At 46.9% G+C, this 15,954-nt stretch overlaps 5 protein-coding genes across 5 annotated transcripts; 2 read left to right on the top strand and 3 right to left on the bottom strand.

Annotated features, from left to right (window-relative positions):
• Positions 1–533: 533 nt before the first annotated feature.
• N7483_008925 (putative aminotransferase) lies at positions 534–1,920 on the top strand (the record flags this gene model as incomplete). Its single annotated transcript, XM_057092352.1, has 3 exons — positions 534–566; positions 655–1,118; positions 1,185–1,920. 3 exons carry the CDS (start codon positions 534–536, stop codon positions 1,918–1,920), a joined length of 1,233 nt encoding a protein of 410 aa, XP_056943526.1.
• Positions 1,921–2,392: 472 nt separating this feature from the next.
• On the bottom strand, positions 2,393–4,006 carry N7483_008924 (uncharacterized protein; the record flags this gene model as incomplete). The annotated part of the gene is made up of 2 exons (XM_057092351.1): positions 2,393–3,134; positions 3,216–4,006. 2 exons carry the CDS (start codon positions 4,004–4,006, stop codon positions 2,393–2,395), a joined length of 1,533 nt encoding a protein of 510 aa, XP_056943525.1.
• A 579-nt stretch (positions 4,007–4,585) lies between these two features.
• On the bottom strand, positions 4,586–5,143 carry N7483_008923 (uncharacterized protein; the record flags this gene model as incomplete). Its single annotated transcript, XM_057092350.1, has 2 exons — positions 4,586–4,792; positions 4,868–5,143. The coding sequence occupies 2 exons, from the start codon at positions 5,141–5,143 to the stop codon at positions 4,586–4,588; spliced, it is 483 nt and encodes a 160-aa protein (XP_056943524.1).
• Positions 5,144–5,641: 498 nt separating this feature from the next.
• On the top strand, positions 5,642–9,459 carry N7483_008922 (uncharacterized protein; the record flags this gene model as incomplete). The annotated part of the gene is made up of 5 exons (XM_057092349.1): positions 5,642–5,855; positions 5,925–6,209; positions 6,304–6,390; positions 7,452–8,236; positions 8,296–9,459. 5 exons carry the CDS (start codon positions 5,642–5,644, stop codon positions 9,457–9,459), a joined length of 2,535 nt encoding a protein of 844 aa, XP_056943523.1.
• A 1,285-nt stretch (positions 9,460–10,744) lies between these two features.
• Positions 10,745–13,278, bottom strand: N7483_008921 (LysM peptidoglycan-binding domain-containing protein; the record flags this gene model as incomplete). Its single annotated transcript, XM_057092348.1, has 8 exons — positions 10,745–10,831; positions 10,916–11,167; positions 11,245–11,438; positions 11,532–11,663; positions 11,726–12,150; positions 12,238–12,297; positions 12,571–13,187; positions 13,258–13,278. 8 exons carry the CDS (start codon positions 13,276–13,278, stop codon positions 10,745–10,747), a joined length of 1,788 nt encoding a protein of 595 aa, XP_056943522.1.
• Between the last annotated feature and the right edge of the window lie 2,676 nt (positions 13,279–15,954).

Below are 15,954 nucleotides of genomic sequence, written 5' to 3'. Positions count from 1 at the left end.
CGTGACATTCAAGTTCAAGGTCTGGTTGAGTCAGATAGTATGTGATATATCAAAACGGATCCGTATATATTCAAGAAGTTAGTGCAGTGTCTCTGCAAACGGGAGATCTTCAACGTCCTGCATCGGAGTACAACTTGAAAATCAAGGGTCATTTCAAATCGGGTTGAACATTAACATTGAATATTTTGAAATCTTGGGACTAGCTCAAGAACTTTTTGTACCACCTCAGGTCTCTTACAAACATAACCGTATTATAATTATTTCTCTTGCGTCAATTTCCCTGTAGTAAGTTGGTGTGTAGTTTCATGTCTTATACTCCCGTTATAGTAACCAACTGGCTAATATAGAGTGGGCCTTCACGTGACGCGGGGATCGGGGTTTAGTCCGCGATGAGAACTTGAACATTTTAAACAACCTGGAATTTTCTCTTCCGCAAATACTTTTGTGTGATTGTATATTGGTGGAAGCAGAAGGAACAGGAAAGTTACCTGCATCTTCCTTGCGAGTTTTTATTGCACACCCAAGATATCACAATGGTGAAGATCGAGGAGTTCGCTGTTGAGCAGGTACCACCCCCGCATTCTTGTATGAAATCGATATACTTTGTTTCTGCCCTTACTTCACCGATGATATAAAATGCTAACAACTCAAAAGTGGATGGACAAGTATGAATTGACGGCCAAATACAACACCGCCGAAACTTGCTGCGCCTCCATCTCCATTGACGACCTCCGAGAGCTTTCCGAGGACAAAGAGACCAACCCATTGACCCAGCTACAATCCACGAAGCTTACTTATGGAGCAATCAGAGGATCCGATAAGCTGCGTCAGACCCTCGCGAACTTGTACTCCGTGAAGACACCCACCGCATTGCCGAAGGATAATATTTTGATTACAGCTGGTGCCATCCAGGCCAACTTTCTTGCCCTGTATACCCTGGTTGGGCCTGGAGATCATGTCATCTGCCACTATCCAACATACCAACAACTTTACTCAGTTCCTGCATCCTTGGGAGCTGAAGTGAGTTTGTGGAAATCCAAGGAGGCCGACGGATGGAAGATTGATATCGAAGAACTGCAAGGATTGATTCGTCCTAATACCAAACTGATCATTATCAAGTGAGCTCAGATTCAGTTGAAACCAATATTAACATACAGAGCTAATACTAACGTAGTCACTCACAGCAATCCTCAGAACCCCACTGGAGCTATTGTCCCGCGTGATACCCTGGAAGACCTGGTAGATGTTGCTCGCGCGTCTTCCATTACCATTATGGCCGACGAGGTATATCGACCTCTCTTCCACAATATCAGTCCTATGGACTCTCAATTTCCTCCTTCCCTTCTATCGCTCGGCTATGAGAATACGATTGTCACAGGTTCCACGTCAAAGGCATACAGCTTAGCCGGGATCCGCGTGGGTTGGATCGCATCGCGCAACAGATCCATCATCGAAGCGTGCGCGAGCTCTCGCGACTATACCACAATTTCGGTTGGACAGATTGATGACGCGATAGCTAGCTATGCGCTGGCCCCACAGTGCATCCACAATCTCCTAGCGCGCAATATCGAGCTTGGTCGGACCAACCTGGCAATTCTGGAGAAGTTCATCGAATCTCACCGGTGGGCCTGTGATTGGGTTAAGCCCCGTGCTGGCACGACGGCCTTTGTTCGGTTTAACAAAATGGGCAAGCCGGTGGATGATGTTGTTTTTTGTGAAAAGTTGCAGGAACAGAGAGGGGTAATGTTTGTTCCGGGTAGTCGGTGCTTTGGAGGAGGAGAAGACTTTCAAGGCTATGTTAGAATTGGGTATGCTTGTGAGACCGAGGTACTCGAGAAGGGACTCGAGGCCTTGCGCGAGTTTATGGATGAGGACTTTGAGGATGTTCCGGTGATCAAGAAGAAAAAGGCATCTCAATAACTACCGTCTGTTGACTAAAGTAGATATTCCATTTTAAAAATGAATATTAAGACACCACCCACGTTTCCAAAGTTATGACGCATATCCGACAGTTCATTAAATTCATAGTTATTCTACCTAACTAACCCCACTTATTATTTTACAAATAATATTCGACCCGTGCTTACACGAGTCTGCCAGTTACCCATGCAATACCTCCAGGTTGTGTTATCGAAAGAAAATCTAATGGATTGGTTGTTCGGCTTCAGGCATCTGAGGATAATGGAGGACTAATACTACAAGAAAAAAAAATAACCTCAGGCTGGTGTAATGTTAGAATGAACTCTTTTTATAGCTGGAAAACTAAGTAGGATATAGACTATGGCTCGCTCGCTTCGGAAATAAAAATAGAACAAGTACTGGTTTTATCTAATGTAGGGTGATTAGGTCGAAATTTAGCATTTCAATAAGTATGGCAATAACTTCCGCTGGACTACTTGTGTCTCGTGGCTTCACGTAACTCCAGTTCCTGCCAGTAGGCTAGCTTCTTAGACTGCAGCTGTCGCGGCGTCTCCCCCGCTTGATTGGTCTGATCCATCATAGCATCGCCCCCGATATGCAACAAAATATTAATCATTTCATCCAGGGCTTTTCTTCGATCGGCGACCGTAGGAGCAATAGGTCCGTTCGCAGTCTCCCTTGACAGGATTTTTCCCATTGCTAAGCATTCGTGCAGGGCTGTATTCCCTTTGACATTGATAAGAGACACATCTGCACCCTGAGAAATTAGAAACTGAGTTGCCTTAGTTTGGCGTAAATTCCTAGCCATGAGGTGCAATGCCGTGTTCCCATTTATGTCTTGTTGGTTGATTTTGGCACCATGTGAAATAAGCATCTGCATTAGAGAGGTATTGATGGGATCACCATCCAGGCAGTGGAACGCCATCATATGTAGCACGGTCTGATTATTATCAGCGACCGACCCTGCGTGCGCTCCTTTCTCCAGAAAAAACTTCAACATGTTATCGATGTGTATGCTTTGACCACAGCAGATGTGACCGCGTATGGCGTGGTGTAAAGGAGTATTTCCCCCGTTATCCCGAGCATTGATATCGCTACTGGAGCAGAGTAGCTTGAGGGTGTCAAGAATTCGTTTGTTGATTTTCTCATCAGGTAGCCAACATTCCAATGAGCCTGGGCCCGCGGCTGCCCAGTGAAGAGGTAGACGTCCATAACTGTCGCGGCATAGTAGTTCTTCAGTGGTACCTCTTCCACTGTGGTCGAGAAGCGTCTATAGAACTTCCGAATTCCAATACGCACTGCTAATGTGAAGTGCAGTTGCACCAGATGGATTTTCCATGTCCCAAAGTCTGGATGAAGCGTGGAGTTGGTACTCTTCCGTCGCGTACACATTAGCTCCTTGCCCAATAAGTCGTTTCACTAGCGCGGGCCCAGCTCGCGAGGAGGCTCGGCCAAGGATCGTTCCAAGACAATGCATTGGTTGGCTGTCTTCAAGCGGTTCAGTCGCTTGAGCAGATGCACCACCATCAAGGAGCAGACAAATCAACTCTTCCCCTTGGGCAGTGCGCTTGCTTACCCAGTGGTAGCAACCTGCAGGCGTCTCAATCCCGCAATCCGAGGGCAAAGAACCCAAAGATCTGGCAGTTGCCAGCAGCGCTTCATCGCGATACACCTGGTCAATGTGGGCTGAATTGAGGGCCGGCTGACTGTCTATAATCAATCGAGCCGTCTCGATCTGTGCCTCTCCGCATGCTGCGGTCAGTAACGAGCACCCCCGCTGATAGAGAGGCAGCTGTTTCCAGTTGGTATTGTAGTAGTCTATAAGAACGCGAAGCACCTCAGTACGTCCCTGCGACGCGACAATACAAAGCGGGTCCTCAAACACTTTACTTTTCATGTCCAAGCGTGGGGAATAGACAGAAAGATATTGCTTTAGTCTGGGGATGTCATTGTAGCGAATGGTTGCAAAGAGAAGGTCGCCAAGGTCGTTCTCGTAGAGTCTGGTACCGTGTTCGTCACGGAGAGCGTTCTCTGCGAATTCCAAGGGATTTTGAACCCATGGAGTGTCAAACTTGCTATAGGACATGGCTTAGATTTGCGGCAAGATGAGGAAGGAGTAAGGAAGAAAAAATGACGGTCTTTAAGAAAAGAGCCACCCCCACTGCTCAGGTGGTGTTTCTTCTCTCCTCCACGGTAATTCTTGTTTTATGACAGATGGCCCCACTGCTGTATTGTCATCCAATTTCAATACCGCTGGCCCCAGGCATCCACCTGGGCATACATAAAAGGAATTTTTCGATATTACCTAGAGACAGTAAGAGATTATCAACAAGGGCACTATATACCATAGATGTAACGTTGAATCCCCTCCTGAAGCTATGAATTATTATATGATTCAAATGCAAGGTTGCCTACATCGCGATATGGCCCGCGTTAGTAATTGCCATGTCTACCTAGGGCTCTATTGTACAGTAGTACTCTCGAATCTTGGCAATCCTATACTAGATCACCTGGGCAACAACATTGGAAATTTTGTACTCTATCGGTACATACGGACAGTATATTCAAATGTTAGGCCTGTGTATAGTTCATCAGGAATCTACCAATGGTACATACTACTCGTCCTACAAGGACTGTCACCTGCAGGAGTCGACGTTTTGGTCTCTCAAGCATCAGCATCCCTTGGATCTAGTGGAGTATCCCCATTTGGCAACCAGTCATTATCAAATGCACCATCTTCAGGGCTGTACAAGGTGGCCCAAATTGTACGTGGGGTGCCCCAGCCAGTTGTAGCATCGACGAGCTCAGCCCCAGGAAATACCCGCGACAATATAGCGGTAGTAAACACGCCTTGGTATGTGAGCCAGGCATTCTGTAGTCAAATTCGTATGTTAGTCTCGATGCTCTAGGTAAAAGATTGAATGATAGAGAAGACAAAAGGGCCTACCAGTCTTTCTAAGTTCAATGCGTAGTTTGGAGTGTTTTGTTGCAGTGTTGGTAAACCGTTGATGATACTAGCCCTGTTATTGCCAATATACCACCTTCCGGGAGATAAGTAGCAGCCCAACGCTTCAGTGCGAGAGTTATAGTTTCGCAGGGAGCGGGTATTTTGACCTCCACCCGCATAGGTACTTGAGAGTCTGTATTCGGCCCGGTAGTCTGGGGTTCTTCCGTGTGTTACCATAGCTGGGCGCGCGGTTCCCTGACTGTGGTAGACGTCCATGGTATTGACGGCTATGTACCACACAGTGGTAGTCCCCCCGGGTGATTTGCCTGAAGGTGCTTGTGTCCAATGGAATATGCATATGGAAAACGATCCAGCGGTCGGTAGCTGCTGTGACTACGATCGGCATATGTGGCTCGAGTGGCTGAGTCGGCGACTCCCACTTCACTGCCGATCCAAAAAAGCCGATCCAAAAAGCGATTTTAAGAATCACCTGTGTAGGTATCCCATTGTTATCTCATTGAGTGGATCAAAGCCACCGGAGGTAGTGAAGGCTTAGATACCCCTAAAGACATCTCAGATCAGCAAGAGAGATTGAAGCATCGGATGGAGACGATAGCACTTGATGTTGTAGCCGTTAGCCCGCCCGTAGGTGCGACTATTACTAATGGCACCATTACTGATTGTAGCTTATGGTATGTCACCTCTGTAAGCGAAAATATCACCTGTGCACAGATCTACTTGTTGAACTTAATCTCTATCAAATTATTCACCTAGATGAATCCATTACTGGGCAAGGAAACGTGTGACAGCGACCTGGTTTTAGGAGATGCCTATTATGTCAGCCCAGTATCTGGATGGAATTTAGGGTCGAATTTGAATTATACTACCTCTACCACTAGTAGTATAACACTGACGGCCGCAAGCACTCCCGGGACAGCGACTCAGACTGGTATTCCATTAAACTGTAACACGTACTATATCGCCAAGGGTGAGTAGCCCCTGAAATTCCCGTCCGATTATATCCTTGTAGACTCTACTAACGGATTTCTCTAGGTAGCAAACGACACCTGTGCCATAGTTGCCGCCGACTTTGGTATCGCAGAAGCTCAATTCAAGGCATGGAACCCGGCTATCTTATCAGATTGTACATCAGGCTTCTGGGCCAAGGAAGCATATTGTGTAGGAGTATCCAGCTATTCCTCTTCCATCACATCCTCGACTGCCACATCCGCCACTTCCACGACTAAGACGACTGCACTCGGATCGTCGACTTCTGTGGTCGTGCCAGGTCCTACACAGACTGGTATTCCCTCTAACTGCAGCAAGTACTATGTTGCTTCATGTGAGTATATTTGTTTTCTTTCTTTTTCCACGCACTTCTCTTGTTCAAATATTATGGATGTTAAATGTACAATATGACTGACAATTGTTAATAGCTGGTGATGACTGTGCAACCGTAGCGGCGGCCTATGGAATAACGGAGGCGCAGTTCCTGACCTGGAATCCCGCTGTTTCGTCTGACTGTGAGACTGGATTCTGGGCTGATGATATTGTGTGGCTGTTTCATCCTAGAATTAAGTGTATCCATAAGCCATACATATGAGGTGGTCACGGTATAGGTGCCAACCACGTCTGATAAATTTCTTATGGAACGGAATGAAGACGATGTATAGTTTTGTGAAAATGAACTTATCATATCACTGCCGAATACCTTGAACCACATCCTAATATATTTGTTTTCGTGCTTACTTCGTATGTGGAAAATGAAGACCTCTCGCATTTCTCTATTTATCTGATGCAAGCGGGGGAACAACGTTGTCTTTTAAGTGTATCTGGGTGGACTGCAGGAAGTTTGAGCCTTCGTAAGATTTCCAGATATCCCAACCCGTGTGACTGAAAATCGATGCAAGGCCTAATCCCTGCTTGGAGATATTTTTTAAGGCTTCTGCTATGATACGTACGGCGGATGCGTTCATTTCACCTCGCCAAGACTACGTCTGTGCAACTCCCATGGGAACAGAACTCCCAGGACAAGAGTGATTACATAAGTGTTTTGGGGTGTCCCTAACTAACTAACTAATAATTTCAAGGTTTTCAGTCAATCTTGGAAATATTATGTTATTATGCACACGTACCTCGCACCTTACATAATTAACCCAAAGGACGATTAATGGGGAGAATGCGGGGTGTCGCTCAGTGGAGCAACCCGAGGTCGGTTAGATCGGGTGGCTTGAACCGAGGCATCTCAGCACTTGAAACTGCCTTGCGCCTAACGTTTGAACTCATTCAACACCCAAGGTGGCATTTTGCTCAGTCTTTATAGCGATTATTCCATCGGAGAGTATTTTCAGCTTTTACTACAAGGTAGCATTCAACATTCTCTTTGAGACCTCGTCACGGCCCCCACCGACTATTTGCTCCGGCAACCTTGGAAGGCTCTCAGCCTCGTGCTAAGCAATAATCAGCTTGACTGAACGATACCGGAACACTGACTTATACTGTCAAGATGCCTTTCCCTTTCCTACCAGGTAGATAGTTTATTCATACAACGAGAAGGATCAAGCTGACTATGAGCTTGTCATAGATATCCCATTAAGTATTGCCCTTCCGGCAGTTACCACAGCTCTAGCCTATCTAAACGCGAAGCACTCCATTTTCTACGATGTCAGTCTCATCAAATCTTCAATTAAAACGGCTCGGTCTATCAGGAACTCGGAGGCAAAAGATCAGTTGAACCTGTTCTATACCTTTGAAGAACACGCTCTTTCTCCCCAGACCGCGAATAAAGAGTTCCTGGTGTACAATGGAAATTCATGGACATTCAGCGAAGCATACAACATCACTCTTCGTTTTGCCGAGTGGTTTAAACACAAGCACAATGTGAAATCGAAGGATGTTGTTGCTCTCGACTGTATGAACTCGGCGAACTTCCTTTTCATGATTCTTGGAGTGTGGAGTCTTGGAGCAACCCCTGCTTTAATCAACTTCAACTTGACAGGCAAGCCCTTGACTCATTCCCTGAAAATTTCGACCTCCAGAATTGTCATTGTTGATGAGGAAGTTCGCGACAACTTCACGCCGGAAATTCTTCAAACCCTCGCCGCGCCGGATTTTTGCGAAGGAAAGAGTCCTTTACACGTAGAATTCTTCACCCCAGAAATAGAGGCTCAGGTTCTACAAACTGAGCCCGTTCGAGAAGATAATACAGCGCGCGCTGGCGTGATACCACGAGATATTGCTCTCTTGATTTACACAAGTGGCACAACCGGGCTTCCCAAACCCGCGATCGTCAGCTGGAACAAATGCCACAGTAGCGCTGTTTTTGTATCAGGCTGGATGGGACTTCTACCTACGGATCGACTCTATACAGTATGTTTTAACGTGTCGTTATATCACAAATGCAGTTTTAAACTAACATTCTCCCCTAGTGCATGCCTCTATATCACAGTTCCGCAGCCGTCCTAGGCTTCGTGAACAGCATGTACTGTGGCGCCACATTGATCGTGGGACGCAAGTTCTCAGCCCGAAGCTTCATGAATGAGGCGCGTGAGACAAACGCAACTGTCATTCAGTACGTAGGCGAGACGCTTCGATACTTAATGGCAACACCTCCCAGCATCGATCCGGTCACTGGGGAAAATCTAGATAAGAAGCATAACATCCGCATGGCAACTGGAAATGGTCTCCGACCTGATGTTTGGAATGCGTTTAAGCAGCGCTTTGGAGTCGATACCGTTGCTGAGTTTTATGCTGCAACGGAAGGTCCTGGTGGATTGTGGAATCGGTCGTCGAATGGCTTTTCCGCCGGTGCGATCGGTCGAAGTGGTAGTATTGGATCTTTTATGATGGGAGGCGCTATTGTTGTTGTTGATGTGGACTTGGACACACAGGAACCGTGGCGGGATCCGAAGAGTGGTCTCTGTAGAAAGACTCCTCGTGGGGATCCGGGTGAACTTATTTACCGTCTTGATGTTGCGGACCCGCATGCTTCCTTCCAAGGTTATTTCAAGAATCCCGAAGCAACGAAGAACAAGATCTTGCGAGATGTTTTGGTGAAGGGCGATGCATACTTCCGGACTGGTGATGTGGTTCGATGGGATACTGAGGGTCGATGGTACTTTTCTGACCGTCTGGGCGACACGTACAGATGGAAGAGTGAGAATGTCTCAACGAACGAAGTAGCCGAGGTTATGGGAGCTCATCCGGAGGTGCACGAGGCTAACGTGTATGGCGTTGCTTTGCCCAACCATGATGGTCGTGCTGGGTGTGCGGCACTGGTCTTGAACCAGCAGATCGCTAGCAACATCACTACCGGCCTGGCACTGGAGCCTAGCCGTGCTATGTTGGACGGAATTGCTGCGCAGATACTCAATAACTTGGCGCGATATGCGGCTCCTCTGTTCCTTCGTGTCATGCCTGAAATGCCCGCTACCGGCAACATGAAGCAGCAAAAACATATCCTGCGGAATGAGGGCGTAGACCCTTCCCAGGTCTCCAAGGACCACCGTCTCTATTGGCTTAAGGGTAACACTTATGTTCCTTTCGAGCAGAAAGATTGGGACCGGTTGAGTGGTGGTCAGGTTCGTCTATGAGCTTGGCTATTGGTTTGAATGAATCCCTGAAGTGCTTTTGTATCTATGATTGTGAATTTTAGAAGCATGAATATTCGATTTTAGTATGTAAAATGGTCCCCATTGATTGGCTCCATACCATCTACTGTTCTAACATGATTCAATACATGTAGATAATGATATGATAATACATAGTAGCTTTAAATGTGGAAGCCATCATGATTGATTGATTGATTGATTGATGATATCAAATTGGACATGGAAGACTTAGAAGGAAAGAAAAGAGAGACAGACATAGGGGATGGAAGATGATCATTCAACACGTAACTTCAAGGCAAGAAAAGAAAACAAAACAAAAAGAGAGACATGGGGGATGGGGAATAGAATGAACACGGAGAGTGTTGACGAATCCTTCAGAATATATGATACTGGTGGCAGAGTTGAATCTGACCACACGGATCGAAGCCATCAGCCCCATCATTGAAATCGAGGATCTCGCCGATCAAGGTTATCCAACTTCATTCATCAGCAGGATCCGGAACTCGCCTGACTAGCGTAACCACACAGACAATCCCTTATGAAAACACCTCCTTGCAAAAACAACAACAACATGCATACTAGTTTCTTCAGGGAATCTGCAAATTAGTACCGATTTAAGGGGAAGGTGAAGGAACCGGTTTAAAATGCAGGAATGTGTGGAGCCAGAGGAGTGGAAGAAGGAAAGAAAAGAAGAGGAGGGAAAAAAGAAAGAAAGTATTTATAGTGAGAGAGATGCGAAGGCTCCCACTGTCATTCACTGCCAGGTGTCACTGTCATGGCCGAATTAGGAAATCCTCAACAAAGACGGTCACCTGATTATATTTGTTTGCTTGACACGATCCCACCTAGAATGAGTCATTAACTCTCTGAAGCCTGCATCTGTAGACTAGTTATCCCACACAAATGACGCCAGTTCAAGGAACTTGAAGCTATCACCGCGGTGGAAACAGCTTATGGCCGGGCCGGGTATTACGCTACCACCAGTAGAACTGCTACTAGCAGCTCTGGACTAGTCCATGATCTTACTATGTGGTACTTGTATTGATGGTCACTGACAATTACTACTAGTAGTATCCAGTGCTTAGACTGTAGCAAAAATATACATGTTACTAGTACCAGATATAAAGCCCGGGCCACTGCCAGTGGCAGCTTGACCGTGACTCAGGCTCAATGAAGCCTAGATAAACTCTTCTTCAATGACTTTATATTCTATCATGATGGTGGCCTATCTATGGATTACAAATGGTTGTTCTTGATGGCCCATTGACTAGCTCGAAGGTGCATCAATGCAAACATCATAACCAAGCCATAGAGATGCACAGTCTGTCCCAACATACGGGTTCCATTCATTGAGCTGCTCAAATTAGTCATGGGCATTATAACTCTCTTCATATCTTCCACCAGGAGAAAGAAAAGAAAAATGAAAGAGATTACGCACCTCTGCTGCGGTGATATCGTATTCGGCTTCGATAGACTCGCAGTCGTCCCCATCGACGACGAGGTGATACTCTGTGCAGTCAGCAACGGTGCTGGGCTCTACATCCACGGCTGTGGATGTTGATGATGTTGATATCGAAGTTGCAGTTGGTGTGGCGGACGAGGTTATCGTGTAGGGAGCGTCGACGCAGACCAGATAACCTAGCCAAAGGGACTCACACGTCGTCCCGACAGTCGGATTCCACGCCAGGAACTAACAATATGATCAGTAGTCCGTTTTGTCATACAGCAATATTCAGTGCTATGAAGTCTCAATTTGAGTCTGCCTACCTCAGCAGCAGTAATGTTGTATTCCTCCTCGATGCCAATACAGCTGTCTCCATCAACTACTTTGCGATACTCAGTGCAGCTAGAGTCAGTACTTGGTTCCGCGGTTCCTGAAGCTGTCGTCGTGGTCGCCGTTACCGTCACCGAGGATGTAGAGGTACTGTTACTGGTCGTTGTGCCGATACAAACAGCATCACCTGTACTAGTGAGTGAGCTATGTGATGAAATGATTCAAGAGAAGATATGAAAACAATTTTCAAGAGAGAGGGAAGGAAGAAGGGTGCACCAACCAACATCAAGGTATGCGCAGCTCGATCCAACCGCCGGATTCCAGCTGTAGAATTCGGTAAGAGTAAAGTTACCGAACTCGGCTATGATCCCGGCGCAAGTATCATTACTCTTAACGACATAGTACGCATCACCTACAAATTTTAGTACTGACAGTCGCCAAACTCTAAAAGTCCTGAGGGGGAACGCCACTTACAATTAGCTGCGATTCCGGTCTGTTCTGGGGCCCTTGAGACGGACGTTGAGGAACTGGTGGCTGTTGTGCCAGAAGTGACAGGGTAGAAAGAAATCCAGTAGGATGGGGAACATGTTTCCGGCAGCACAGTAGACGCGGACATTGTGGCGTTTGCCAATGGATTGCAGTATTCATCCAGGAGATCCTCGCAACCTTCTGGGAGATCATATATGGTCCAGCCATTAGAGAGTTCATGTTGGGTAATGGGGCAGTATTCGGTCAGATTCAGGTACAGTGGAACAAATGTCTCGTTCCAAGTCAGGCAGGCTTTGAGCTGGTGGGGTAATGGTGGTGACAGGCCATGCGATGTCTGAAGTGTTGAATACGGGGAACGTTGTCGGCTGGGAAGGCAGCGTCGTGAAGGCCGTGGGGGAATGACCCAGGTTCTGGCAGCGCCGCATCAGAGGAGTTTAATCAATAAACGGAGTTCAGGAAGCAAATGAATCTGTCCGAGAGGAAGGTTTCAAACTTACACATTCCAGCTTGTTGTGATGTTTGTGCTGGGGACAACCCAGCTTGAGGTTCCTGGGGGACTGAACACACAAAATCAGTTAGCAGTATTCCCGTTCACCTTAGCCAGCAATTAAAGAGGGACAAAGAAATTAGACCCACGAGATGCAGATAAACTCTCCTACCATGCTATCTAAATTGTCACAGTCGGTCCAAAGAGTGCTAAAGGGGAAATAAGAGTAACAGTATTAGCTATGACACCACAATAAGTGATGTTTCACTCATTCAGACCAAGATCAGACATGTTATGAGTTTAGTTTACAAAAAGAGATTTGAGGGAAAGAATTATTACTCACGGATTCCACGAAGTAAGTTGGACTTGATAAAAGGTTTGATTCTGCAGGATAGAAGAGCAGGTGTCGTTTTCCTGGACCTCGTACAAGGCGCACTCAGCACCCAGGCAGACCTGTTGATCTACCTGAACTGAGCAGTTGAGCGTGCTTAGGTTGTTGTCGATGCCGAAGTTAGCCGTGGAGATAGAGTTAGCTGTAGCAATTGACTGACACGTGTCACCGGACTCGACGGTGTAGTAGCTCGAGCATGTAGCCGTGGCCGATACCGAGACTGTTGCCGAAGCCACAACCGAAGGAAGCACGGTAGCAATTGCCGTGTCGGTAAAAGGGTAACTGGATGCCACTGCTCCACAGGAGGACAGCAGTGACGAGTATGTGTCCGGGCTATAGCGCATCTGGCCGTATGGCGAGTCCAGCATGGCTGCTTCATATTTGTGCATGCATGGTAAACAGTCCGAGACATTTCCCGTAGCCACATCTGGCAAGCAGTAGATGGAGCCGCTGGTAATACAGGCAGTATCCAATGCCCAGACGAGGGGCTCGACGATGGTCTGTCCCGTCTGTGAGACATTCCCAGGGAAGTTATAAGTTGTGTTCCCGCAAGCATCGTCTACATCGGCCTAGAAGGACAGCAGCGAGCTTGTGCAACTGGTCGAGCACACATCACCGAGAGCAGCCACGCTAACATACCCGCCTCCAGCAATGTATCATGCAGAAAATAGCTGACCACAGGAGATATTCGCGGCCAGTGCAGTTCCACAGGCTGTTGGAAGACCGGTCGGGGCTGCATCAAACAATTGATATGCACAACTGAATGGAGTGAAGATGGCCAAAGGAAGAATTGATGTAGCTCTGGCGTGGAGATGCCGCCACGGTGCTGGCATCATGATAAGCAAAAAGAGTGACTTGGATGGAATGAAAATATAGTAACAGAGAGTAAAGAAAGAGTGACAGAACGAACACCGGGTTGGGAAATATGCTCCAAATGTTCTAGTATGTGATGGACATCCTGATTTGAATCACTTGATTGTCCTGATGGCCCTGGGGTTAGCCTGAGAGAGTGTATGATACCGCACAGATCTACTACTGGAGGAGATGTATAGATGCCAGTGAGCAGCCTATCGGACCACATGGCTTTACATGGCCTAGTGCGAAACAAGTTTTCAACGTTAAAGGTTGTAACTGCCCCCATGTTGTATCCAAGCCTTCGCTAAATCCTAGCTCCGAGCATGTGGCGTCTCCCGCGAGTATAGGCCCCCACCCCTGCAGCCACTTGCAGAGCCCTGGAGGCTGAGACATCGTTGGTTTCAACTACTGCTAGGTAGAATATCATAGGTCAAAATGAAAATCAATATGTCATGATCCATGGATTTTCTTTCTTCAGTTATAGCAAGATTATGATTCAAGTTCGAGTAATGAAATTCAAACCGGTCCTTCACTGGCAGCGACTCGTGTCGGAATTGAAATTAAAAAGGGTGTTGAAGAACTTGAGCACGGTCTTTAGCGTTAGCGCCCTTCCAAGCTTGGACCCCCAGACTCTCGGCACGCCGTGAAGGGTTCAAGGGGTTCAAGTTTTCAGGGACCTTCAAGCCTGCTCAGGTGAGATTAAGGGTCAGAAGGAAATGAGTGACTTTCTATGAGTGGGCCCCCACATGCAGGCACCAAACCTTCCAAGAATGCCCACATGTGCAGGTGGATGTAGTGGTTACTATACGGTACTGTCATGAAACATATCCTTACCCAGCCATAAGACCGTCAGATGTGCACCAAAGTACAGCAAAGGCACGTGGAATAGACACAGGGTCGTTTGAAAATTTTTATAACTACTAAACGTCTAAAAGTGGCTTCCAAGATAGATTCCAAGGTTCGAATGTCGTTGCTTTGAAACAACCCTCCGGGGCGATGATTGAGTGTTACAATACCCGTACTGGATGAACCCCGGCCCGACCCGACGCCGCTTCCATCTTATCTTGATTCTTGACCCTTGACCCTTGACCCTTTACAACTTTCCAACATTTGAAGGTTATAGGCGTCCAACTTTATTAGGCGTCCAACACTTGCAAGGTTGTACCAGGTTAACATTTCCTATATTCCCTATTTAACCGAAATGAGCTGAAATTGCACATTCCTTCGTCAACTCATTCATTCGTTTACCCCTCTCTGTCACGATGCCTAGCGACTACACTCGGGAACGTACTCATGGTCAGCAGACGGTGCTAACCTACGCCGCCAACCTATATCCACTGATAATCAGCCGAGACTCCTAAAAATAGGAGTGAGAGCAATATTCATACTAATTTGATTTGATTTGATTGGTTACTAGGAATAATGGCAGGATGAATCTACTATCTCGGATGAAACCCAACGCTCAGTAATCTCTAGCAAATGGCTGAGATTGGCTCATATGGCCGCATGGTTAATAATTATTGTTAGCCACTACTGGAAGCTCCATAAGGAAAAGCTAGATGATATTACAGATAATGAAGGAACTCCTCGCTCATGTGCGGAATCCTTCGGACCAACGGGGCTTCAGCTATACACGGCTCATGAGCACTTTCTACGGCGAAAGCTCAGATGTAAACTTTGCGGAGCTCATCTCCGAGTCTGAGTTTGACCAATCTGTCTTCGGTAATGTCACCCTTTACGATGCTGGGTCAAATGATGGCTTACACCCCTGCACAAGATTCTAAACTGCCTCTCGCAGATTACCGAGGAGACACCACTGGCATCTGCTACAATCTTTCTCAATAGACAGAAGCATCAAGAGAGCTCTAGAGAAAGCTACCAATGTCTAAATATATGATTAAGACTCCGCTACAGAGATATCTCACATAGCAGCCAGATGAGACTATAACCTTACCGGTGATAAGGAAGCAAATGATAATAAGAGGAACGTGCTACTAGCATTTGAGCGTATATCAACGATCGGGGGTACGTCCTCCGTTACTCCCGGGCGAATTTTGCTTGTGACTTGCAGAATGCCGACGATACGCTACGTTCAGGCCTGGATGCCCTGCATAGATGGAGTCACTACGGGGAGGACTGGGAGCCCCACGAACTTGCTAAGCGACGTGGCGAAACTAAGCCCGAGGGCTTGCAGGACGGCTTGCAGGAGGGTGCCAGGACGAATGTAACCTCCGAGGAACAGAAAGGAATAAGCAATTAGCGTCTGATCTAGTCGCAGAGAACTTATGCTGGTACATAACCGCTATTCCATAAAATGGCTAGTGTATTATCATGGTGGGCACCCTTGACCCAACACAATGCAAGTGCTGCAGCGATATTGAGGGCCGAGCACCATTAACATCTTGCTGTGACAAGAGGCCGCCGGAGTTTTTGACAATCTGGGACAATGGGTCCTCGAATAGGCCCTCGACCGACGGAGTC

The sequence above is a fragment of the Penicillium malachiteum genome, assembly GCF_028827825.1.
Source record: "Penicillium malachiteum strain IBT 17515 chromosome Unknown utg000004l:1.0-4883003.0:1.0-4884900.0, whole genome shotgun sequence".
Taxonomy (NCBI): domain Eukaryota; kingdom Fungi; phylum Ascomycota; class Eurotiomycetes; order Eurotiales; family Aspergillaceae; genus Penicillium; species Penicillium malachiteum.
Note: the sequence above shows the minus strand (reverse complement) of the source record. Positions and strands in the feature narration are given on the sequence as shown.